Source organism: Lytechinus pictus, chromosome 1 (genome assembly GCF_037042905.1).
Source record: "Lytechinus pictus isolate F3 Inbred chromosome 1, Lp3.0, whole genome shotgun sequence".
NCBI classification, from domain to species: domain Eukaryota; kingdom Metazoa; phylum Echinodermata; class Echinoidea; order Temnopleuroida; family Toxopneustidae; genus Lytechinus; species Lytechinus pictus.
Window position 1 is genome coordinate 38,845,499 of NC_087245.1, and position 26,252 is coordinate 38,871,750.

The 26,252-nt window shown below is 36.6% G+C and overlaps 1 protein-coding gene across 12 annotated transcripts in view; it reads right to left on the reverse strand.

The window, feature by feature from the left end:
- The window catches only part of LOC129262450 (regulating synaptic membrane exocytosis protein 2-like), a 37,743-nt gene that overhangs the window by 6,961 nt on the left and 4,530 nt on the right, over positions 1-26,252 (reverse strand). Inside the window, exons 2-12 of one of the 12 annotated variants that reach the window (XM_064102516.1) lie at positions 20,519-20,673; positions 16,346-16,405; positions 13,674-13,893; positions 12,174-12,297; positions 11,146-11,231; positions 10,212-10,366; positions 9,595-9,725; positions 6,303-6,468; positions 5,570-5,867; positions 2,813-2,965; positions 412-1,239 (exon numbers count right to left, since the gene is read on the reverse strand). In XM_064102516.1, coding sequence (XP_063958586.1) covers positions 412-1,239; positions 2,813-2,965; positions 5,570-5,867; positions 6,303-6,468; positions 9,595-9,725; positions 10,212-10,366; positions 11,146-11,231; positions 12,174-12,297; positions 13,674-13,893; positions 16,346-16,405; positions 20,519-20,673 — 2,376 coding nt within the window. Of the gene's footprint in view, positions 1-411; positions 1,240-2,812; positions 2,966-5,569; positions 5,868-6,302; positions 6,469-9,594; positions 9,726-10,211; positions 10,367-11,133; positions 11,232-12,173; positions 12,298-13,673; positions 13,894-16,345; positions 16,406-19,837; positions 20,146-20,518; positions 20,674-26,252 lie in introns of all 12 variants that reach the window. The other 11 variants (XM_064102510.1, XM_064102503.1, XM_064102495.1 and 8 more) reach the window with 11 other exon arrangements.

The window sequence follows — 26,252 nt, forward strand, 5'->3', positions numbered from 1 at the left end:
AATAATGCAAATCTTTAAAATTCGATAACTTTGTTATTTGTTATCCGATTTTGATCAAATTTTCAGCATTTTGCTCTGTGAATTCTACTCTATTTATTGAGATATAAATATTTCCAGCCTGGACCATCCCTTTAAAGACTGATCAGCTAATTTCTATGATTAATATTGTGGAATCATCAATTGTTAAAATCAGCCCCATAATGAAGCATTATGGTCTTTGTAATTGGGCCCTGGGTCCCATTTCAGGAAAAGTTGTTATATAATAACAAAAGCACAATTTCTGTAACAAATTTACTTTCAGCCAATCAGATTGGCAGATTACAGTATCTTTCAACTGTTAGTGCAATTGTTTTATCATAACAAGTTTTATGAAATGGGTCCCAGGTATTGGTGTCAAGTGGTAACAATTACCTTTATCAGCTTTGGATGAAGGGGGTATCTGGGGTAGCCTTCGCTGTTGCTTGCGTGGCGTTGAAGGGGTAGAGGAAGGACTGTTACGTCCCGCGTGGATAGGAGAGTTGGGTAAACTGGAGGAATCTAGACCCGACGTAGGAGGAGGAAGCATGTGGCGCCCTCTGTACTGTCTGTCGTACTCCATCTCCCCTCGGTTCTCGGACCTGCTACGCCGCTGGTACGAGTCCGACTGCGAGGTATCGACCGACCGGCGGCTTGGCGACCGGGATCTCCGGGGCTCATCGTATTCGTACATGTTAGGAGGGGAGAGTGTCCTTGAGCGGTGCTCGCGCTCCCGACGCGGGGGCGAGCTACGGTCTAAGCGGTGAGGGGACTCACGTTCGTGACCCCGGGAAGATGTCGAATTTGGGGAAGTCCTTATATCATCAACCTCCGTGCCCCTGTAGGAGTACATATCGCGCTCTCTCTCGCGGTCCAGTTCGCGGTCAAGATCTCGGTCGCGGTCACGTTCCCGTCCTCTCTCCCTGGTGTGATTCCGGTCCCTTTCCCGGTCTCTATCCAAAGGTTGGTCGCGGTCCCGATCTCGATCTTGATCGCGATCCCTCTCCATCTCCTGCTGCAGGTCCTGTGCTCGATGTTGTCTGCCATATTCTATTGCTGGTTCGGAATGCCTCGTTCTCCCTCTCTCTTTCCTGATGGGGGACGGGGATCGTGGCCTCCGGGACACTCTCTCGGGAACGGCAAGCGTGCTCTGCGAGTTGCGTCGCTGTTTGCTGGGCATGGGTTCTTCGTTCGGTGTCAGGTCCTCTTGAGTTGGAGGTGTCACTGCAGAATAATTTTGAAAATATAGTTCATGAAGTCAAATCTGTTTAAGCCACCATCTGTAGGAAAGGACTTTATGACTATAAAGCCCATGAATTCAGTATCCTGAATATTTTCCCCCATTGCAACATCTATGGTAGGAACCCATCATTAAAGACCAAGACCTTCTTGGGAAGACTGTTTTTCTTATCTCCTTTGGGAGATCCTTGAGACAGGTTTCAATGTCATTGAAAATGGTAGATTAACACACTAACTCCTTGTAGAATAAAGAGTTGAGGTTGTATTCCTCTTAATATTTCAAATTGGAGTATATACAGTATATAGTACATTGTAATGCATATATATTTGTATACCTCAACTGAAATAAAGTTTGTCAAAAACCCTGAGAAAATGAAATAAACAGTCATTCATCAATGAATAACAGGAAGAGACTTAAATGACAATACATGTATCCCAATGCAGTTATTTCTTCTAAGAACATGCTAAACTATAGTAGGTTTTTATGATACATGCTGTAAAGATTGACAATTCATATGATAAATGAGTTGATGCAATTAAAAGTACTTGTATGTGTTATTAGATAGTGCTGGCTCAAAGGTAATGTATATGCTATAAAAATATAAGAAAGAAACATACGAAAAACAAACAATTGTTACATTACACATGGTAAAAATTAAGTGTGAAAATGAGAAAGAATGGAGAAAATATTAGAAGGAAATTGTTAAAATTGTTATTGATAAAATAAACTATATGTCCTGTCAATGTTTGAATTTGCTTTTTCACATTGGTTTTCAACCCCGAAATGGCTGATTTATTAGATCAATAAAAAGAAATAAAAACACATTTTTTTAAAGTTATTTTTGAAAGCCTGTAATAAAGTTCTTCAGTGATGGACCCACTTTTCTGCAATACAGAAAACAGAAGAAACAAATCACAGGAAAAAATAAATTTCCAGGCCAAAAATATTTGAATTATGAAAAACGTAGTGAAAATCATACAAATCAAAGCAAACTCAAATGAACAAAACAAACTGTGCATGGACGAAAAATCTGATCACATCTTTTTGCATTGTTAAGCATGACTGAGCTCGCATCTGCATGATATTACAGATAGTACTTTTCTAAGATATCACTATAAACAAATGCTCCATCACAAGTTTTCTGCATTTCATTAATGAATATGTATTTTGATGTTTAGAGCATTGAAAAGGGGGGAATTGGCATTTTAGAGAAGGGAAAACCGGGGACATAAGTCTAAATGGGAAGAAGGGTTGGTTGAGCAGTGGTTATTAGGAAAAGGGTAATGAGGCTAGGAAGGGGGAGGGGAAGGGGTAGGGAAGGGATAGGGGAAGTTGCAGGGAAGTGGAAGGGAAGGGGTGGGGAGAGGTGGGGAGAGGTAGGGAAGGGAATGGGAAGGGATCGGGGAAGGGAAGGGAAGGGGTAAGGAGGGGTTGGGGAGGGATAGGGAAGAGGTTGGAGAGAGGTAGAGGGAGTGGGGGAAGGGGGGTAGGAGAAATGGGTAGGGGAAGGGGGTAGGGGAAGGGGGTAGGGGAGGGGTAGGGAAGGGGTGTTAGTACCTATGCCAGCACGCCTGTGCGGGGCTTGACTACGTGGAAAGTCAGTATCTTGACTAGAGGGTCTGTCATCCTGGTCGCTGACTGGGGGCGGGCTGCAGCTGCTGCCAAATGATGAGATACTGGCTACGTCCCCCGCCCCTGTGGTGGTCCCGCCTACAAGATGTCAAGGTTTGGTTTGTTAATGGAGGAAGAGGAAAAGACAGAGAAAGAGGAAAACAAACATGTACACAAAATCTTGTGTAGTATTGATAATCTTTTTTTCGTTTTACATCACACAAAAAGTTTAGGAAACCAGAAATTTATTGAAGTGTTATTGTCAATACTATAATATCATTGTTTTCATTGGTATTATTTTAAAGGTTTTGATTGAACAGTTTCTTAAAAGTAGGATATAAGATGGTTTTACGTTTTTCCAGTTTAGAGAGTTATTTCAAACCAAAACAAAGACAAAAGCAGAAATATCACTTTTCATACTGGATAATCTGTACATTTTTCAAAACCAGGCAAAATTCTTTTTCATTTAAATCTGAAGAATTTGTTAGTTTAATTACACACAAGCTCTGGCTTTTGTAGACTAATCATCAAACACAGATTTTATTTACAAAAAAAGAACAGTAGAAAGCAAGAAAACACATTATGCCAATGCATTAGATATTTAAAGGAGCTTATTACAGAAAGAACGATGCTAGGTGCAAATAGGATATACCTTGTGGGTGTTTCCTAAAGCTGTTTGTATAGTTATGCATGACTTTAAAGATGACGGGAACATGTACTTAGGTACTAAGACACCGTTCTCACTACCGTCCTAAAACTAGTTTAGTGGAAACTAGTTTAACGAGTAATGAGAATGGTGGAAGCGATCTTCCAAACCGATTCAGGAAACCACCTCAAAATGTAGTTTTGAAGATCACTTTGCCTCGTTAAACTGGTTTTGGCATAAAAGAGGACACAACCGTTCTTCGGGAAGCAATCTTCGCACATTTCAAGCACGCTACTCCACACGCCGTACGGTATGCGGAATGCCTACGCTGCAGTTTCAAATTTGGCACGAAACATGTCACCCCACTGCATGAGAGTGTTCCCATGGCAACAAGACCGCTTTACGTCAAGTGGTTTTGAAAAACACTTTCGGATGATCAAATGGGGAACGCTAGCAATTGGCGATCTTCCAAACTGGTTTCCTGAACCGGTTTCCAGTAGACTAGTTTTAGAAAGTATGTTGAGAAGGGTGTCTTAAGTCAGCTACTCAGGGATCATTTCGCACAAGAAAAGGTTACTAGTTGTGCATAAAGTCATTTAATTGTAACTTACAATTAGCTGCACCTACCTGAGATGTTCCATAATGCTGTTGGGTAAGTAGCACACAATTAACACACAACTGGTGATCCTTTCTTGTGCTAAATGTGATATACCCCAAATTGCACACTTTTTCAATGAGATTTCACTTTCTATAACCCCATTCAAATTTTGAAAAATATTATATTCTACATTGGATGATTTCAAATTCAGTTTTGAGCTTTTGGTGTTGGTGTTATAGGTCAATTATTTGACTATTGAATTTTTTTCCTTGGTTGTTCATTTGTATTCAATTGTGAGCAAATAAGTTTCTTATATCTCACTATGTCAATTATATTTTGTCTAATTCCATGAGGGGAAGTTACCCAGACAAACTCTATTTTGGGGGTTTTATAATTTCCCTATTTCCTTTGTTGTTTGAAATGTTAACTTATCGTCTACATATATATTTTATGTGGAAGACTTTTGTAATACATGTATTTGGTAACATTTGCTCAATTATGTATTTTCATGAATTTCTTATACTGTGATTTTTAACTGGAAATAAATGAATTAAACTTAAATTTTTTAATGACACCAAACAGAAATAAAGATGGTCCTCAAAAGTCACTCTCTAGGTGTTGAGCTGTCAATATCGTGATCTGGATTATATTTGTGTAAACTCAGAATAGGTTTAGGAGTTGGGAAACACAATCTAAATTGTGCTTTCAGCACCAACACCAGCACCGGACTTGAAATCACCCATCCAGGTGCTGGATACAATGAACATTCTAATCTACAAAGATCCATGACGCTACAAGATGGGAATCAAAATTAACCCATTGCCTACTGGGACCGGATAATTCATGTTCAAAGACAACTGTGAAATAAAGAATCCAGTAGTCAATGGGTTAATGAGAATCTGGTCTAGCACCCGAGTGAGTCTGACCAGCCATTCATAACTTACAAACAGCTTCATGAAAACCGCCTTTGTTAGATGTTAAACAGGTAAGTTCATCAGGAAATGACATGCTCATTAAAAGCAATGCAGTATGTTATTAAGAAGAAAAAAATTACAGAATGCAACCAAGAAAACCATTCATTCCACAAACAATAAGTCACCATGAAAATGAAAAAACTTAAGAAATTCTTGCCATAAATACAAATTTTCCCTCTTGGGAAGAGTATGCACCTTTTCCCACTTTATAAATCATTGTCATTAACTGTTTTGTTTTTTATAAGTTAGATTATTTTGAAATTCTTGAGACTTAAATTGTTTTGATTTTGAATAGTTTGCTGGTTGCAGAGTTAAGAAGATATAAATGATTATGCATAATTACTCCCCCATGCCTGGCGAAACCAGATGATAATGTTAAGTGATAATCAGTTAAAAGCCACAATACCACAAGTCAGTGGTATATATCTTTCACACAGAAATTCTGCAAGTGCATGGCTTTTCCTGGCAAATCTACGATCATATACCTGATAGGCCGGTCAGTCCATCATCAAAGTCGGAGACATCGCTGTCCGTGATCCGACCCACTGAGCTGGGGGAGAGTTGTTCTCGCATGTTGCCGTTCTCCTGGGCCATGCGCTTGCCGATGATGTCGTGCATGCCAGGGTTGCCGTTGTTGTTCGTGGTGAGCGGGAGTTGTTTCTTGGGTTGTGGCGGAGGTTGCTGGGGTGGCGAGGAAGGCTGGTTACGTGAGCTGCCGTGAGGGTAGAGGGAGTACCAGTGGGACTGGCCGTCAAACGGGGCTCCCTCTAGGGGAAGTATCATCTACAAGGTCAAAGACAATGTTATGATATTAGCTATAGACAGAAATATAAACAGGTGGCATTTTATACGAAAGAGACAGACTGAAAGGTCGGAAAATAGAAAAGGTAGAAAGAGAAAATATAAGTTGGTAGAAAATAAAAAGATGTATATATGTATCTATATAGATAGATGGATGGATGAATAGATGGACAGTTGTATAGATATAAATAGACAAATAGGTAGGTAGATAGATACACAGATAGACAGACAGACAATATTTAGGGCTTACTAAGTGAACTCCCCCCATCAGAAGCCTCTACTCATCTTAACCCTTGTTCACCAGGTGGTCCCAATCAATCTAGACTTTATTTTCCTTTATAATGCACGTACAGTATGTTCACTCTATGTGATTTACAAAACGTCATAAAGTTCAGTAACTTTTTAAATAGTCCTTACCTGTCCCAGGAATTCTTTAGCACCGTATTGTTCAAAATCCCAGACGGTGACCTCCAGGTCACGACCCCTGAACTCTGACCTCTTGATGGGGCCAAAGGTGAAGGTTTGGTTCCATTTCGGGCTGAGCGTGTTCTGAATGGTCTTGGTCCGTCGTTTTGTCTCCTCACTGAAAATAAGGAGAACATACAGGGCATGACTGAGACAAGATAAACAAGAATTATTTACTGGTAACTACTTAAAGGAGAATGAAACCCTTGAAACCACAGCTGAATCCATATCAAAGAGAAAAATCAAAGAAACATATTGTTGAAAGTTTGAGGAAGATTCAATGAATAATAAGAAAGTTATGAGCATTTGAATATTGAGATCACTAATGCCATGTAGATCCTCCCATTGGCAATGCGACCAAGATCTGTGATGTCACACACGTACAACTCCCTCATTACTTTAGTACTTATTTCACTTATATTCTCACTTTTATAGAGTCTATCACAAGGTGAGGTGTTCTCTTTATGAGAGGACAAGTACAAAGGTTTCACAACATTATATCATTGATGAATCGTTTGTCATATGATTAGAATGAGCAAAAAGAGATGTTTTGGGGTATATTTTCAGTGTCCAAAAGGGGAGAGTTGTTCATCTGTGACATCATAGATCTTGGTCGCATTGCCAATGGGAGGATCTCCATAGCATTAGTGATCTCGACATTCAAATGCTCATAACTCTTTGATTGCTAGTCCTATTTTACTCAAACTTTTGTTGATCTTATTCTTTAATTTTTCTGCTTTCACAACAGCTAACTTGCTCCAAGAGTTTCATTCTCCTTTAACACTTGCTTTCAACAACAAAAATATCAATCATAAAAACTCACCACCCAATGAACATGTGCATCTGTAAAACGAGTGGATAATTAGCTCTTTATATGTCATTCCTAATAAAACATGAGATTTCATAACATAGCAATAATAACTATGTTGAAACTCAGTCACTGCAGAAGTAAGTATGAACTAAATTTATTTAACAAACATGATGGTGGATATTTCTAACTTCTCGGGAAGGCAGAGCGCCATCTTGTGGTCATAAATTGCCATTTTATAATTGTGTCTCCTATTGATGTTGTTGTACCAGTAAGATCAGACAAGGAAACTAATCAGTTTGCATTAAATTGCTTTATCTTTGTTAATTGCTCTTCACCCGATGTACACTTCAGTTTTGTTGTCTTTGAAAAATGATTTCTTTCAGATATGTGATTGTACAAAAGCATTATATTCCATCAGTATATCAAACTACTTGTCCCTTTTAATATTTTGAACCAACAAATTACTATATTGCATTCTACTATTCACATGCATGCCACTTTTCTTTTTAGATCCTATTCATCTTTACATTTATCATTGTATTTGTACAATGACCAGCGTCCTCACAGCCTTACAGGCAAGAGATTCTGTAAAATAGCCCAAGGGGGGGGGGGAGGTTCCACTTCCAGTGACGAGTGAATACCATGAGTGACCCCCCAAAAAAACATGTGAAAAGGAATTCTTTTTCAAGATAGGGCACGTTACATACGTAACGTATGATAAGGGTGTAAAAAAAAATTAAATTATTAAAAAAGGGTATATATTTTGCTAGGAAAACTATGTGTATACGGCCCAATTTGCCAGGGGATAAAAAGACTAATATAATTCATAAAGGATGTACTTTTTGCCCAAACACTACGTATTTAGGGTCCAATTTGAGCAAGGTGTGTGTGGTGGTACTAATCCCAATGAAAGTAAAGGTAAAGACAACACCCGTGATCACTTCCGTGACATAACAATTAAGATATCATTGTCCTTGTTACCCTAATCTTAATTCAAACTTTGTTAATAATAATCTGCTTTTATATAGTGCTTAATACATCAGAACGACGTGTCTAAGCGCTTTTACAGATATATCATTACCCCGGTCATCGGTTCCAATCAGTCATTCCCGCACACAATGTGTGCACATCCTCCACTCCGTGGGGAGTATTCCAGTCAGTCGCCGGTGAGGCGCACAAAGTACCGGACAAGCTATTATGACTTTCACATCCTACCGGTACCCATTTAGCACCTGGGTCGAGAGTGGCAAAGTGTGGATTAACGCCTTGTCAAAGGACGCCAGCTCCGTGGTGGGATTCGAACACACCACCCTCTGTTTACAAGGCGAGAGTCAGAATCACTACACCACGCTCCTCCTTACTTTTCTCCTTAGTTTTTGAAACTACCACTATGACTTGTAAATTTAAAGAAGTGGAATGCCTCTGGCCGTCTCACCTGCATCACGCGATTCAATATAGCAGCAGTGCTGATTTTGAAAACTACTATGACTCGCACAAGATGTTCAGTGATACTTGGTTACTCTTATTTCCACGTTTTATGAACTAGACCAATACACTTAAAGAGATATGATGGCAATTCAACAAATACATGTACATGTACCAGCAACGTGGCCAAAGTTCTTTGACCTTACATGACCTTTGACCTTGATCATGTGACCTGAAACTCGCACAGGATGTTCAGTGATACCTGATTACTCTTATGTCCAAGTTTTATGAACTAGACCAACACACTTTCAAATTTATGGCTGTAATTCAACAAATACCCCAATTTGGCCAAAGTTCATTGACCCTAAATGACCTTTGACCTTGATCATGTGACCTGAAACTTGCACAGGATGTTCAGTAATACTTGATTACTATTATGTCCAAGTTTCATGAATATAATCCATAAACTTTCAAAGTTATGATGGTAATTCAACAGATATCCCCAATTTGGCCAAAGTTCATTGACCCTAAATGACCTTTGACCTTGGTCATGTGACGTGAAACTCATGCAGGATGTTCAGTGATACTTCATTAACCTTATGTATAAGTTTCATGAACTAGGTCCATAAATTTTCTAAGTTATGATGACATTTCAAAAACTTAACCTTAGGTTAAGATTTTGATGTTGATCCCCCCAACATGGTCTAAGTTCATTGACCCTAAATGACCTTTGACCTTGGTCATGTGACATGAAACTCAGGCAGGATGTTCAGTAATACTTGATTAACCTTATGGCCAAGTTTCATGAACTAGGTCCATATACTTTCTAAGTTATGCTGTCATTTCAAAAACTTAACCTCAGGTTAAGATTTGGTGTTGACGGCGGCGCCGCCGCCGTCGCCGTCGGAAAAGCGGCGCCTATAGTCTCACTCTGCTATGCAGGTGAGACAAAAACTGAAATTTGCAAAGGATCGCAAACCATTGCTTGCAACATTCTCTTAGACATACCTTCTATCTGGTAGTAGGAAGACCTTTACATAGGGGTTGCGGAGATCCCCCGTATCTCTTGGTTGCGCCCCATGCATCGTCAAGACTGTCATATTGATCAGGTAATTATTGCTATCGTACCAAAGTTTGATCTGAAAAAGGAGAGCATATGGAATAATCTTGATATTACTATTACTGATATTTAAAAAACACATAATACTACATTATAATTAATCTGTGGATCCCCTCAACTGCTACTCCATTGACCGGATAGGTTAATTGGTAGCATTATTGAACTGGTAAGCTGTTAAATACAGCATGTAACTTCAGAAGGTTTGCATGGGGAAGAAATAAAAGTGTAGTGGTTTCACGATACACCATGTATCATTTCGTGGGTATGTGTTGGCCCTAAAAAGTACCACCCAAATTCGTCGTTTCGACAAGTGTGTTCTTGTCATCATTAGGATAATGAAAGATGTTATACAGCATGTTGGTAGTGTTGCACATTCTGGCAAATCATTTGTAGATCAAATCAATATAAGCTGCTTCTTCTTCTGTTCTAATAGACTCCATTATCGACCTGACTGGTTTGTGAGTTCCTAACAAGCCCACTATTCCTGTTTAAACTGGTTCCTTACCTGAATTTCACCCAAGGCAGTAGGGGATGTGTTCCTTCTTGGTAGGCCAGGACTTCCTGGGCTAGTGATGGTCACCGAGGGCCGCTTGACCCTACTAACAATCGGCATCGGCTCTTCTTCTTCCTTTGGCTTGTTGGACTCATACCCACTCGAACCTGATAAAGGAACAAATACACATATCCGGGTTAATTACCCTGCATTTTACTGTGAAGCGCCTAGAGATTTCGACTTCTGATACAGCAAGTGTTAAGCGCGCTATATAAGCAAGTACAATTATTCTTATCATAATTAAAACAAATATATATTTCAGTAGTCTGAACTAAACAAAGGGACGAGCAACCTTCCATAAAGGTGATACAGAATCATCCTTGTGGATTATAAAATATCATAAATCTTAACTAAAATAATCTGAAAATTTTATATATATTAAATCTACATTCTTGGCAATTGTATAATTGATTTTAAAACCATATATGCTTATTTTTATTTTAATAGGTTTATCATGAATAATTTAACTAATGCATTCTTTTATTATCTATTATCTATATCAATGATTTTCTGTGCAATTTCTATGTGAATGATTTTAATTATGAATGCATTTTTCCATCATATTCCATTACAGCAAGACGTGTCTTTTCAATAACCAAGAATTGATTGACTAAATCTTTGTATGCAGCACACAAGCATTTTAAGCAATTAATTTCTGCCAGGTATCCATTTACCTCACCTTGGTTGAATGTGGCAAATATGGATTTGTGTCTTACCAAAGGCTATTAGTGCTGCGGGAGGGATGTGAACCCTGTACCTTGCAGTATGGAGTCTAGAGACTCACCCACTGGACCTTTATCACTCTTGATAATATATTTCAGAGTGAATGTTTTAAAGATTATATTTTGATGATAATAGTATTTTCTTGGCTCACATTGTAACTCACTTTGACTGCTTCTCTTCATGATAGAGTCTGGTCTCGGAGACTGGAACTGGGCTATCTTATCCCTGGAAGAAGGAGGAATCTCACTTCTGTATGAAAGTAACAAAACAGTAATTAACTTCTGCAAAACTTCTACAGATTTCCGCAGAAAGCTGCGGCTCTGGCTGTTAACAATCCTTAGAACCACTGAGCTAGAAAAAAGTTCAAATGTGCTTTAACAGGGAAAAAACCCAACTCTTTCTGGGGATGTTTTGTCAGACCCCCATATATCGCTATTCTTACTTCATAAAATGAGTGCATTGCAATCTTCTGTATGAACTAGAAAACAGAGACAAATAAGATCAGGGGCCCGTCTTACAAAGACTTGCGATTGATCTGATCAATCGTAACTATGGAAAGCCAGCAAAGTCAACATATAAATTGCATGTTTGCTCAAATTTTTTTCTAGAATTGAACATATATCCATGAATTCATCGATTTCTTGACATTTCGGTGTGTTCTCCTTTGTTTACTGACAAAGGACATTTTGCACATTTCCTGTAGAAAAAATTATGACAACGATGGATTTCCATAGAGTTACAATTGATTGGATTAATCGTAACTCTTTGTAATACGGGGCCCTGGGGCCTGTTGCAGAAAGAGTCGCGTTTAAACGCAAGTCCCGAATACGGGTGCCTCATTGGCTGGAAATCAAGTTGCGCAAGATTTTTTGAGTTGCGTTTGATCGCAACTCTTTCTGCAACAGGCCCCTGGACAGTCTCAAAATAAAGGGGGGTGGAACAGACATATTGAACTTATTCTATGGAACTGCCTTACATTGTATGACAGTATGGATTGGACACTAGGAATTTTTAGGGGCTCCTCGTTCAATTTTTTCATGCCTTAATTTTTGGGGCATTTTCAAATTAGGAGCAAACTTGCCCATTTATTTTCTAGAGGGTTGTTTTATAAAGATGTTCCAGTCTTTCGTAAAGTTGTGCGTAACTTTACGAACAGCTTTATGAAAACACCATCCAAGTTGACAATCTTACCCCATTGGTCTTGCAACCACAAGCTCAACCTGAGGTTCACTCTTGGATTCAAAGATGATGTTATAAACTTCATTGAGATCTTTCCCTTGAAGATTATGACCATTCCATGAGAGAACTTCATCACCTGGAGATAAAAAAAAGAGTAATAAAGGTTGGAGATTTAATAGTTTTGTAAATACATATTATGATTTTAAATGAATTCAAGTCATATTGAAGCTTTTATTTCTGTAAATTTATTTTGTTTACCTGACTTGATGAAAAAGTAAAATTGTTTTAGTTTTCAATGTCAATATCCAACTTTCAGGGTTTCTTATTTCCTGGAACTTCTTACTAAAACAGTTCCACAACATTTGCTCCTGCCACGACTACTCCTTCTGAAAATCCACACACTGCGCCAAACATAAATTCAATCTTCAAAACTTACCTTGGCTTGCACTTAATCATAACCCTTACATTATTTTGAACCAAATAACCTTAACACAACCCTAATATCCTGTCCTTATATCATCAGAGAGATTTAATAGCGGACAAGCAACAGTCGTAAGAGCAAATTTTGTGTTACAACATCCATGTTATGGCAAAAAGTCATCTTTTCAACTACTTGTCTTTATAAATAATAAATCTGCTATTCCAAATGATAGAAAATGAAATAAGATACATCCATGGGTAGAGATCTTTGAAAATATTCAATAGGATGCCCTGTATATCCAATTAAAAGTCCTATGGGAATAACAGATTTCAGTTGTCAGTATATTAATACAAATAAGTTCAATGTGAAATGATTTTAACAATTTCTAAAGCTAGGTAATGTTTAAAGTTCTAATAAGTAGCAAATCCCACCGCTGCCACCATATATATATCACTTAGTTATCAAAATTCTACTTCTGGTTTATCATATAATCAATGGATTCGCACCCAATTACAAGTCTCTAATATACCAGTATCAACCTGTATGCACCCTTCGATCATCCCAGTCAAGTCTTTTACATATCCCACTATCCAAAAAATCCTGGGGTGAACAAGCCTTTGCTTATGCCAGACCAGCCCTGTGGAATACACTACCACAGGAGCTGAAAAAACTCAACTCTGCAAGATCCTTTAAGGGCAACCTTAAATTGCATTTGTTCATCAGCAAGTACTAGGTTTGAAGACAAGACATTTTCCTCTATTGTAATGAGCCTCTTCTTGTACTTATCTTTACTCTTTATTTTTGCCATTTTCTAAGTGCCTTGAGCATTTAACCACAATTGAAAAATTATATATAAATCTTACGTATTATTATCATTAGTATTATTATATAATGTTCTCATTTGTAGTAAGTCTATGGCAACTCAAACAGATGAGAAGTACACAATTTCTTTACAGTGCATGAAAGTGATTTATATTATGATGTACATATATATTGTAACAGATAATAGCAATACATAAGACATTAGTAGACCAATTAAATTCAAAATGAACAAAATAAATGAACGTAAAATAAGGGAAATATCAAATTACCTGCCCGTAGATGACCCACAGTGTCCGCTATGCTACCTCGTTTAACCTTAGAGATAAACGCCCCCAGTCGCCCCGCCTCCTTCATCTTCCCACCAATCACCTTCAACCCTAGTATGGCGCTGGAGTCTTGATGTGTGCAAGCCTCTGATTGGTTCTTCCTCAAAACCATCTGACCAATCAGGACGTTGTTCTCCATGTCAGGTTGCCAATTTACAGGGTACTGTAAGTGATACAGGTACGTCAATGAGCACGTGTTTGACTTAAATTTGATATATTTTGCATATTATTCTGCACTTTATCAGTACAGTGAGAATAATGACTAATACTGGTAATTACTGTTTGTTACATAGTTATAAACGTGAAATATATAATTATGTACACATGCATAAATAAATTTTATGTACTTGTTAAATTTGAAATAATATCTAAAAACATGTCAAAGGATCAAATAATATACTACCAGTAGATGCTTCTGATGGAGAGGGGACGTTTTTACTTCAGATTTTAAGAAATTAGTACAATTTACCAACAAAATACAATTATTGTGAGAAAAATGTTAATGTTTGCTAACCTCCATAAGGAGACAATTATAACAACAAGTGGAATGCCTCTGGCCGTCTCACCTGCATCACGCGATTCAATATAGCAGCAGTGCTGATTTTGAAAACTACTATAACTCGCACAAGATGTTCAGTGATACTTGGTTACTCTTATTTCCACGTTTTATGAACTAGACCAATACACTTATAGAGATATGATGGCAATTCAACAAATACCCCCAACGTGGCCAAAGTTCTTTGACCTTACATGACCTTTGACCTTGATCATGTGACCTGAAACTCGCACAGGATGTTCAGTGATACTTGATTACTATTATGTCCAAGTTTCATGAATCAGATCTATAAACTTTCAAAGTTATGATGGTAATTCAACAGATACCCCCAATTCGGCCAAAGTTCATTGACCCTAAATGACCTTTGACCTTGGTCATGTGATGTGAAACTCAAACAGGATGTTCAGTGATACTTGATTAACCTTATGTATAAGTTTCATGAACTAGGTCCATATATTTTCTAAGTTATGATGACATTTCAAAAACTTAACCTTAGGTTAAGATTTTGATGTTGATTCCCCCAACATGGTCTAAGTTCATTGACCCTAAATGACCTTTGGCCTTGGTCATGTGACATGAAACTCAGGCAGGATGTTCAGTAATACTTGATTAACCTTATGGCCAAGTTTCATGAACTAGGTCCATATACTTTCTAAGTTATGCTGTCATTTCAAAAACTTAACCTCAGGTTAAGATTTGGTGTTGACGCCGCCGTCGCCGTCGGAAAAGCGGCGCCTATAGTCTCACTCTGCTATGCAGGTGAGACAAAAACTACTCTCAATTCATAATTAATTATATAATGATCTGCACCATTCAAATACTGTATTTGTTAGTAAATTTGCTTGTTAAAAATATATATTTCCTTGAATAAATCATTGAAACATAAATATTTGTCCAATTGGCTAGATTAGCTGATCTGTGAGGTATAATCATTAAAACCAATCATATTTTATCTATAATTGTAGTCTACTAGAACTAATCAATTTTTTAAACATTAGTTACCATTCACAGTTATATAATTCTTCCCTAATGCATAATTATATCAATTAATTTCCCATAAATTGATACTTTACATTGCTGAATATTTATTTTCTACATAGATAAAATATATTTATATTCAATTAATGAAATTAGAAAAAAAAAACATTTTCTCTTATGAATGGCATTTAACAATTGAGCAGCTGGTTGTGATTAGTGCTGAAATAGAAAACTCTTGATTTTATGATATTGACAAAACACAAGGTTAGCTGATTAAAATACTATAAGAATATCAAATGATACAATGAAATGAATGAAAGCACATTAACAGAACAATTACTAGCCACTACATTTATGAAACAGGTATGCATGCACTATGGACAAATAATTTCATTCCTTGATGACAGCAACACAAAACATGGTTGCAAAACAAACAAAAAAGTCCCAAAGTTATTGAAAACCAAATCACATAATATTCTAGAAAACACCACACAGAAAACTACAAATTTATGACTATTGTACAATATATGCATTGCCACTTTATAACTCATGTGAGCTAATGAAATTTTGCAAGGGTGCATCATTTCCTTCACAAAGAAATGGTACATTTTTGGAAAATAACAAACTTGAAAATGTGATTAAAAAAACAAAGTGTTACTTATTAAAAAAGAATAAAGAGGAATGGGGTATGTGTTAAACTGTCAAATATATCCTAAGCAAAGGGGTATATGATATCAAATTAAAAAATATGTTGATAATCGGCATTACAATTAAGAGAACCAACAAACTGAAGTTATTTGGTAACTGTACTGGCTATACATGGAGTTCAGGTCAAGGGGATATCGAATCAATTAAATTATCATAATTACTCATTCTTTTTTAATATATTATTAGATATGTAGTTGTTTAATATTTGAACTTACCTGCTTATGTTTCTTCTATTTTGAGATATTTCATTTTGGCATTATAACAATTTTACAAGGTGGTTAATATATGAAGGGTCTTAGTGTATTCACCGAGGAAAGAACCACTTGTTAGAGAGATAAATATATAAATAGGGATAAATGTTAAATTGCTTTACCAAGAAGTGTTCATCAAGTAACGATTGGCGTAGCAGATCGAGTCCGTTTGCTTTCATTGCCTACAAGCATTTGCCAAAATGTGAAATTGAGAAAACCTTAATTAGAAAGGCATTTTTATTTTCAAAAACTCACATTGAATTTTCATCAAGCATATTCCAGGAAACAGGTGGGGGTGGGGGGGGGCTTTATAACAAATACCCGGATACAGAATTGGGTTTTCATTGACTCTGCGGACACTATAATCAATGGACCTTTGCTAATTATAAGGTGCTTTTAGGGGATAAGCCAAGCTTGAAAATTGAGTCAATAATGATGACTCAGAGATACTGATGATTTTAAAAAAATCAAGAAGATAGTTCAATTTGGATGGCAGGGAATAAATTGATAAATTAAGAGTACTCAGAGATACTGATGATTTAAAAAAAATCCAGAAGATAGTTCAATTTGGATGGCAGGGAATAAATTGATAAATTAAGAGTATCTTGTAAAATGAGTGTGGGTTAACGATGGATTATAACGGCCAAAGTTTGTCAAGTCATAAACATTCTGAATTCTAAGAATAATAATTGAATCTAACACTTAAGCCCTAAATAGAAATTTGACAATAACTTTTGTAGAAATCTGAAGGATATAAATGAGGGAATCTACGAGGACGGAAAAGAAAGCAAGTGAGACAAGCAAAAAACAAAACAAAACAAAAAATAAAGCTGCCAAACTGGAAGTTAAATTTTTTTTTTTTCAATAATTAATCTTAGCATATTTTGTTTGTTTATAGGCTGAAGAATATACCTAGAAGAATTAGAAAATGAAATAACATTCAAGTAAAGATCATTGTGAAAGAACCACACCTTAAAGAAGAGTTTATGAGATCATTCAAAGTGGTGCGAGGTAACGAGGGGGGGGGGCAGGATGACAAGAAATTGATTGGAAATTAAAAAACAGGAGTATAATGGATGATTCAATTTAACGAAGAAAAGACTTTATTCAGAGAACATATGTCCCATTATCATCTGCAAAATGGCACAGGGGGATGTTCAGATCTAATTCTTTATGTATGAATCCATAATTATTCATAGACAGAAAAATGGAAGATCAAAATCCTAACCAAGATCAAGCTAATGGAGCCTACAGAATCCTATTCTGACACTGCACTTACCATTTCACATAAAGGTACAAACCTAATTTCCTATAATCATTATCTACATTCTAATCATTTCATGTGAGTTAAAAGAAATGCAATTTTTGCCACATTGCGTTTTGCTGTCTACTGCTGTTTTATTATTATTTTTTTGTAACCAGTAGGTGAAGCTGTAATATGTATATTCTAATTATATATACCATGCATGTATTTGACTCATAGGGTCAAAAAGTGAAAGGGGGAAAGAGCCAAAGACTACAAAATTATTTTAATGATGAAAAGTGGAAAGACAGAAACATACATAAACAGACAACTTTCAAAGGTCAAACAACTCTCTTATATGAGTTCCGATTTGTCCCCAGGTGGTGACCCTTTCATTTTACAGTCACAGCGGTGTGTAACCTACATCACAAGTGTGTTACCCATGTAATGTGTAACACACATAAGAGTGTTACACACATAATATGTAACCCACATAAGTGTATCACACATAACGTATGACTTACATTACTGAGTAACCCTAAGGTATCACACCATATAATGTGCGTACTTATATCAGCGTGTCACCCACACAATGTATAACCTACATTATAGAGTGTGTCACACACATAATGCGTAACCACATAACGTTAGAGTGTCGTTGGACAAAAAAAAGGAGAATGTTTTATGGGATTCACTGATGTTTTCCATTTGATTCGATCAGTGTGACATGTGACTCAATTAAGTGTGTCATTTTACTCACATTTATTATAAAGGGGGTTGTCTGGGGACAGGTGAAATGGGTGATTTGACCTTTCAAAGTTTTCTGTGTAGGAGGAAAAGTATGAAATAGTGTTTGCTCTTGTCAACTTCACAGAATGAGGAAGGTGAGAACAAATAAGTCCAGGGGCAAATTCCATGAAACAAATAACCAGTGATTTTCACTTGAAATGTACTCTCATCCAATCAGAAGCAAGGATTTCAGTAGCTTGTAACAGTCGCCAGTGAAAATCACTGACTATTCGCATCTTGATATGCTCCCAAGATGCGTTAATACACACTCAGAACTTAAAACAACAACCACATGAAATTCAAACCACAAAAATAGCTCGTACATCAAATTTAAAAAAAAAAAACATAAATGAAATGGAATGCAGAAATGGACAAAAATGGGAATGAAAGGACTGAAATCACTGGATTTGTTAAAAGTTTTTGAAAATCAAGTTTGAAATCATCAGCTTGATGACGGCCACAGCAAGATCTGACCTAGTGTCAAAGGTCAGAAGTCAATAATGTCATGCTTCAATGAACATAAGATAAGGCAGCCATACATAAAAAAGCTGATTACAGTTATTCTTTTTTTTTTTACATTATATAACACAAAAGCTTGACTTAACTTTCATGAGGCACATGCAAGCAAGATTTTCTGTAATCAAATGATAGAGTATATGTCTCAAACAATTGTCCCTATATCTATTTTGATGGTTTTCTATTGGAATAAATTGCTTTTTTTATCTGACATGAATATTTTCAAAGAAGAATAATGCTCCATCATGCATTGCTAATGCATAAAGGATGAAGATCTTGTGGTAAACTCATCATAACTAAGATATACGTATGATAGATATTTAGATACAATAGCTTAACATTAGAAAACTAATTAATGTGTAAGCAAGTTGTGTTTTGAGATAACTAAGAAAGGTGAAATCAGCAATAGGTGTAGCATTGATCAGTGCATATCAAAATGCAAGGAATTTTTTTTTCAATTTTTTTTTAAGGTGCATTCAAATCTTCTTACTTCAATCAGGAAAGACAGTTTGTGTTTAAAAGTGTATCCTCTTGCAATTAAATACATATGGAAAATACACACAAGTGTGGCTTAATATATCTTTGAGTATTAATGTTAATGTTTGAGTATTAAAGAGAGCTATCTATATATCAAGTTCGCTTGATTACATAAAAGGTGCCTTTAGATAAAAATCAGGGAATATAATTTTGCTTTCCAAATGTGATAAGCATTCTTGGTCATAAGAGAAACGTTCTGTATATCTACGTAAAAGTCCGCTGCACAAAATACTTCATTTGTAGCAGTCTTTAAAAATGTGGAGCAATTTGCACTATGATAACAGGAAACTTATTCCCCGAAAAAATATAGTAATGTAAGAGCGTAGTAATATAGCTATACGTATCATGCAAATGATTACCGTGCTGGCAACATGTATGACATAAGCATAACATGGCAGTGAATAGGTGGTGCAATACAAACGATTGAGCGTGCTTGCATGCATGATTCATATATATATACAGTATATAATGAAGCAACGACCTTTTGACATGACTCATGTAAGTTTTGTTTCATGAACTGACATCTGACCTTTGCCCCTAGGTTATGCTCCTCGTTGAGCGTGGTGCTGCTACACGTGTCGATCCCCGAATCTTTGATCTGTCTGTCGTCCTCCTCCAGCGAGTGCCCCGCCTCGCCACGCCCAAAGTGCACAATTTTCTTGGGGGACGACACCAGGTTTATCTCCGACTCAGAGTGGTGTCGGATGTGATGGGAGGAGGAGGAGGGCGCGGGCGCCCCCGTCGGGGACGACTTGACCCCGTGACCCGACGCAAGCCCTGGATGGTTATTGGATCCTGCTGTAGCGGGACTGGATGTGATGTCTAACTCCCCTGACCCTGAGGTCACGGGAATCAGGTCACAATCAATTTGAATTTCATGATATTTGGGGTACATTATTTTTTTCAGACAAGGGATGTGCAATTCCAAGTGTTTTTTTTAATGTTATAGAAAGGAAAGGGAGTAGTTTTTGTGTTTTTTATTTTAAGTCAGCAGTTTCGTGAACAGGAGGGATTGGATGAGATTTTTGTAAAGGAATTAAAAAAAGAAAGAGACAAACACACAGAAAATGGATTACATCACAAAAAAAACCAATTCAGTAAGCATGATCTACTTTGGAAATGAGGTAGAAATTAAAAGTTTAGCAGAGAAGAGAGTGAGGACTGGGGGTTAAAAATCACGCCTGACATCTAGCCTCTAGGTTCAGCTCACCAGTGTTAGGGCCGAGTCCGCTGCGGTCTGACCGTGGTTGTTGTGACGGGGATGATGATTATGGTTGCTATGGTGATTGTGAAGATGATGATGATATCGATGGTGTCGAGGAGCAGAATCAGGACCAAGCCTCTCATCCCAGTAGTCTAGCTCACCTGGTTTAAGGGGGGGTCAAAGGTTATATCCAGCGGCAACCAAAGGTCATGGGGAGAATTGAATGTTTTGTTAACAATGTCCGTTATTATCTGTAAATCACATCATACCTGGTAGCAATAGGCCTACCCAACATTTTGGATTGCACTGACATGGCAAGATATAAAATGAATTTCTACAAATGAGTAATCTATGGCCCATGAGCAAAAATCGCCTACAATCTTTAAAATAAATTTACTTCAGACTCCTCCTAGGTCAAGAGAATACAAAAGAACAAATTCATATACATTTCATATTTGATGCAAATATTTGTAAATTCTTGTATTTTTTGACATCTCTAGCAATTATTTTTTTATCACTGACAAATTTGGTACTGTATTTGATAAAATTCCATATTCTGTCATTTAGGTTTTATACAAGACATGCTTTTTAACAACATTGTAAATGCTAGAGATGTTGCTATGACAGGCATTCATTTAAAATCCTTACGCAGCATATCATTTGAGTAGTCCATCCTAGTGAGTGTTAACACTGGAAAGAATAGTTTCACACACTTTGTGGAGCACTTTACATGCTGTTAAATTTGAGCATTTCAACAGTGTGAAGCAAATTTTTAAATAGTCCACTATGTGAACACAGTTTTAACATTCATAATGTTGAGGTATCCATGTTCACACTGTTGAATTTGAGCAATTTAACAGAGTTATTCACATTTTAAAATAGTCCACTATGTGAACATTCTTTTAACACTCATAGGCCCGAATTCACGAAGGTGGTTTTTAAAACCAATGGTTGAACCCATGGTTTATGCAGATTTCCTGTATGAATTACGCTTATTTACCGCGTATATTAAAAATTGTCTAATGCTGATGCGTGTTTCTTGTCACAGTGCGCCAAATTGATGCCTGTTGCCGTGGTTATATATCCACGCTATTTCATTCATGAGTCTACTGTTTTGAATTAATGAGTCCACTGTTCAAACAATGGACTCATGAATAAAATAGCGTATCTATATAACCATGGTAACAGGCGTCAATTTGGTGCACTGTGACAAAAGCGCGCATTAGCATTGGAATTTTGTAATATATGTGGTAAATTAAGCCTCATTTATACAGGAAATCTGCATAAATCATGGATTCAACCGTAGGTTTTCAAAACCACCTTTGTGAATTCGGGCCATACTGTTGAGGTGGTTCCATGACATTTGCTCCGGCGACAATTGCTCCGATGTGAAATCTGCATGTTAAGGAAAACCTAAAACCTAGCCTCTAAAACTATATAAACCTTAATCCTAATCTTTACATTACTCTGACCCCAAAACTCTATACTATCGTAACTCTAACCCTATTCCATCCGAGATATTCAGACCGGAGCAAATTTCGCAGGAGCAACTGTCGTGTCACCGTTGAGGTATCCATGTTCACACTGTTGAATTTGATTGCTTTAACAGAGTGAATCACATTTTCAAATAGTCCACTATGTTAACACTCATACTGTTGAGGTATCCACGTTCACACTGTTGAAATTGCTTGCTTTAACAGTGTGATTGGCATCTTCACACATTTCACAGTGTGAACACACTGTGATCACACTATTTGACACTGTTCTATCCAGCAAAAATTAGCAGACAGATATGTACTAATCAAAACCCATTGTGTACTTTATATACTATATGGTGCCATGTCAGGTAAACCACTCTTGCTCCCCGAGTATAAGGCCGCCCATATGCTCCACTCACTGCAGTTTGTAGTAAGAGGTTACTAACAGGGGCGTCGATCCATTTTTCAGATTGGGGGGGCGAAATCATTAACGTTCCAAAGGCGCTCGATCGTACAAAACACCCACCCACACACACACACACACCCTCACATACATATATATATATATATTATATATACACACACACACACACACACACACACATATATATATATATATATATTTATATACATGTATATATGTATATATATATATATGTATATATCTATATATATGTATGACTCATGAGACACAGACACGTATCTCACTACACAGATATATAGTACGAGTGCCGAGAGTGAGCTCAAATTTCTTTATATTCTGAGCTGAAAACTTGATATTCTAAGCATTTTTGGTACCAATGATTAAGATTTGTATCTAAAAGAGAATAGATGCGAGCGCGAAGCGCGAGCTGAAAATTTTGATATTTCGATCTGAAAAAATGACAGTTTACTGGATGTTTTTGATAAAGAACAAGCTATATATCCAAGAAAAGATGATTGCAAATTGAAGCAGTTCTTTTGAGGCTTAGAACTGAAAATGGGACATTTACATTCACCAATTTAATCATGAAAAGTATGGGTTTTTGCTACAGAAATGATGCGAGCGCGAAGCGCGAGCTGAAAATTTTTATATTCCAATCTGAAAAGCGGACATTTTGAGCACGATTTTAAATAAAGAACGAGTTGTGTATCTCAATCTCGCTTGCTGAACATTACAATCTTGTTTTTTTTTAATGCATATCCGGAATTATTGGGGGGGCAAAATGATATGTTTGCCCCCCCAATATTTTCATTGGTGGGGCGATCGCCCCCCCTGCCCCCCCAGGATCGACGCCTCTGGTTACTAAGAGCATCTGGGTTAGACTCTACTCATGATAAATATATGTTTTATAAGAATTTTAAATATGAGATGCTTCCCATAAAACTGGATGAATAATCAGACCACATGGGTAATGAAGATATATGATAATTGATATAAAAGTCATAATAGCATTGAAATATTCCACAATGAAATTAGTTGAAATGGAATATATATATATATAAAATGCTCAATCAATATATATCCATACAAATAGCATACAAAGAAATATATTTTAGTATTTCCTATTCATGTTAAGAGAAGAAGGAGTAGTAGTATCACTAGTGCATTTTCAGAAAGTATTAGGATTCATGAAAGATGTATTAATCGATACCGTTTCAACAATAATTTTGGTCAGTCATATGTTCACAGACTAGGTGGCTATTTAACAAACCAAGTTTAAGAATGAACTAAAATATTAAAAAAATTTCCTAATGATATTTCACAAAAATAAAATAGTCAAAAATCATATGGTTTGAAATCAGATGCTTCATAATTCATGTTATCATCATTAATAATGAAAATTTGTTTTTCATCACTATCTAAATCAAAGTATGTTACTCATAAATGATACTTGATTATACTTAACAATTATGGTAATTTATGCATATTTTCAGGACGAGAATGATTTTTATGCATCATTTTTACAGTTATTATATTTAGAAAGTTAATATGAATCATCATCAACTTTACAAATATCATGAGAGTAAAACTTTTCTTCAGACATGCACAGCATACAATGATTATCATTGAGTACACACACAGATAATTGTATATAATACTATGCTTTTTTCTGTGGTTAAAAGTAAATAGGCAAATGGCAAAACATATCATATTATAATTCATGCCATCCCTCGGATAAACAAATCCATGAATAAAAAAATCTGTATAAACAATGTTAAAGATTTGCAATGATTACCATATGCATGAAGTAAACTGAGGAAGTATAAGATTGTAACAAACTGGTTGTAGGTTTTCAAAAGTAATGTTCAAATTCAAGTTGTGAGTGGTGGAGAACACTTGTCTTTTACGATGGAGAATAATACATGTATTTCACATTGACAGAATGTGACAGAAATAATGAAGAAAGAAGTGCATCAGTTTTATTCAACCAGGCAAGTTCACAGTTTTATGGAAAATTAATTCCTGTTATGTTGAAATAGATGTGGGTAGGTAGATATAACCACCTTCATGAAGCACCCCCCCCCCCCCCGCACTCTCTCTCTCTCTCTCATTCTCCTCCTATTCCTCCTCTTTTTGGTCATGTTATACTCATTTATGAGAAAGAGGCTGTCCATTTAAAAGCAGTATACTTTTCTACTTCAGAACACAGTAATTTCAATTGTCACTGATTTAATCTATGAAATGGCAACCAATGTAAAATGCAGTTGATTATTTCTAAATGGATTAATTGTTCTCTCTAAATATACCACTACCATTTTTATTTGCTTAAAAACTCCATTGAAAAGCAAGTTTTGTACATGGGCCTATGGGATATCCTTCGGATTTTGGCCCTTTTTAGGGGTACGCTTTCGTGTTGGACAGGCAATTGTTGCAGACCAAATACACATTTTTTGCTGCATCGCTAAAAACACTCCATATAGACATTAATACAAGAAATATGCATAGTCCCTGGTTTTGTACCATGGTACAATTAAAACCATCTTGTGAATATTGGCCATTATGGATCGACCCCCTTCTAAATGCAAGAAAGAATTAACTAACATAAATGCATAATTAATGCTATGCTGTTTCCCTACAGCTGATGACCTGATAGTGCGCATAGACTCTGCCCTACATCTTGCAAACACCCTTGACCAAATATGAGTTCATATAGATGAAGAATTCTCAAACACACTTGGAGTACATGCAGGGTTTCACATGGCAGCATTTAATTGTTCTATTGTCGTCATGCCTGCATGCCCATCTTGAGCGTATCGGTACAGGCAACGCTTCACAAAACATCTCTCCCGTAACTTTTATAGGCAAAATTTGCTCCCAGCCATTCAACTGCAAGCTTTTAACAACTGCCAGTGAAAAAAAATAATTGAGACATCTTCAGTAGATGTGAAAGTACCTACTTTATACAGTGAACGAATAGTCCTTGATTTTGATTGAAAATTTGTTATAAGCCACTGAAATCCTTGCATCTGATTGGCTCAGAGCAAATTAGTAAGAGACAAATCCCTGACAAAATACTTAATGATAACACTTGTCAGATGCAAGCTCCAAAAATAAAAGAAAAATAAGAAAAAAACTGTGACTTTACGTTTGAAAAAAAATTTGAAATTAAACATGTGCTTGGAATTTCTTAGTGCTTTATAGAATTATTTTTTTCTTTTCTTCAATCATGTGTAATATTCATTTATTCTTAGACCACATTCCCCTTATCTTGCAAGTCAATGTCATTCACAACAACATGAACCACTCTAGAATGATCAAATGGATCTATATTATTTCCAATAAATGGAAATTAAAATCCTGAATTCTGTTCAGCAAGGATATAACTGGAGTTTCAGTAGCATTATAAAGTGTCATTTTTCACTACTGCATGAAATCAAAATGTTCATTCCCCCTTAAACTGAAAAGAAAATCCAAATGCAGACATGCATTTTTTTTGTAAATTTATTTCTTGTTTGTAGAAACCAATTTCAACAGACGGTTCATTAATAGTAAATTATTAGTGTTTCCCTTTTTAAGGTGGAAGCGAGAATCATTAATCATTCATTACTGAGGGGGAAGTTGCTTGGTATGGATTGAGACTACTGCATGGCTTCTGCGCGACATCAATTCCCATTTAATGAGGTTTGAAAATAGTGACTGCAAAGATCCCGAGGGACGGGTGAAATGAGACCGCAGATCCGGTCAGCAAGATCCCCTCCTTAAATTTCCTTTCTCATGTTTGTTTCCTTCATTCTGTCATCCCATCTAACTGATGTAAAAGGTCAAAAGTTCATGACCG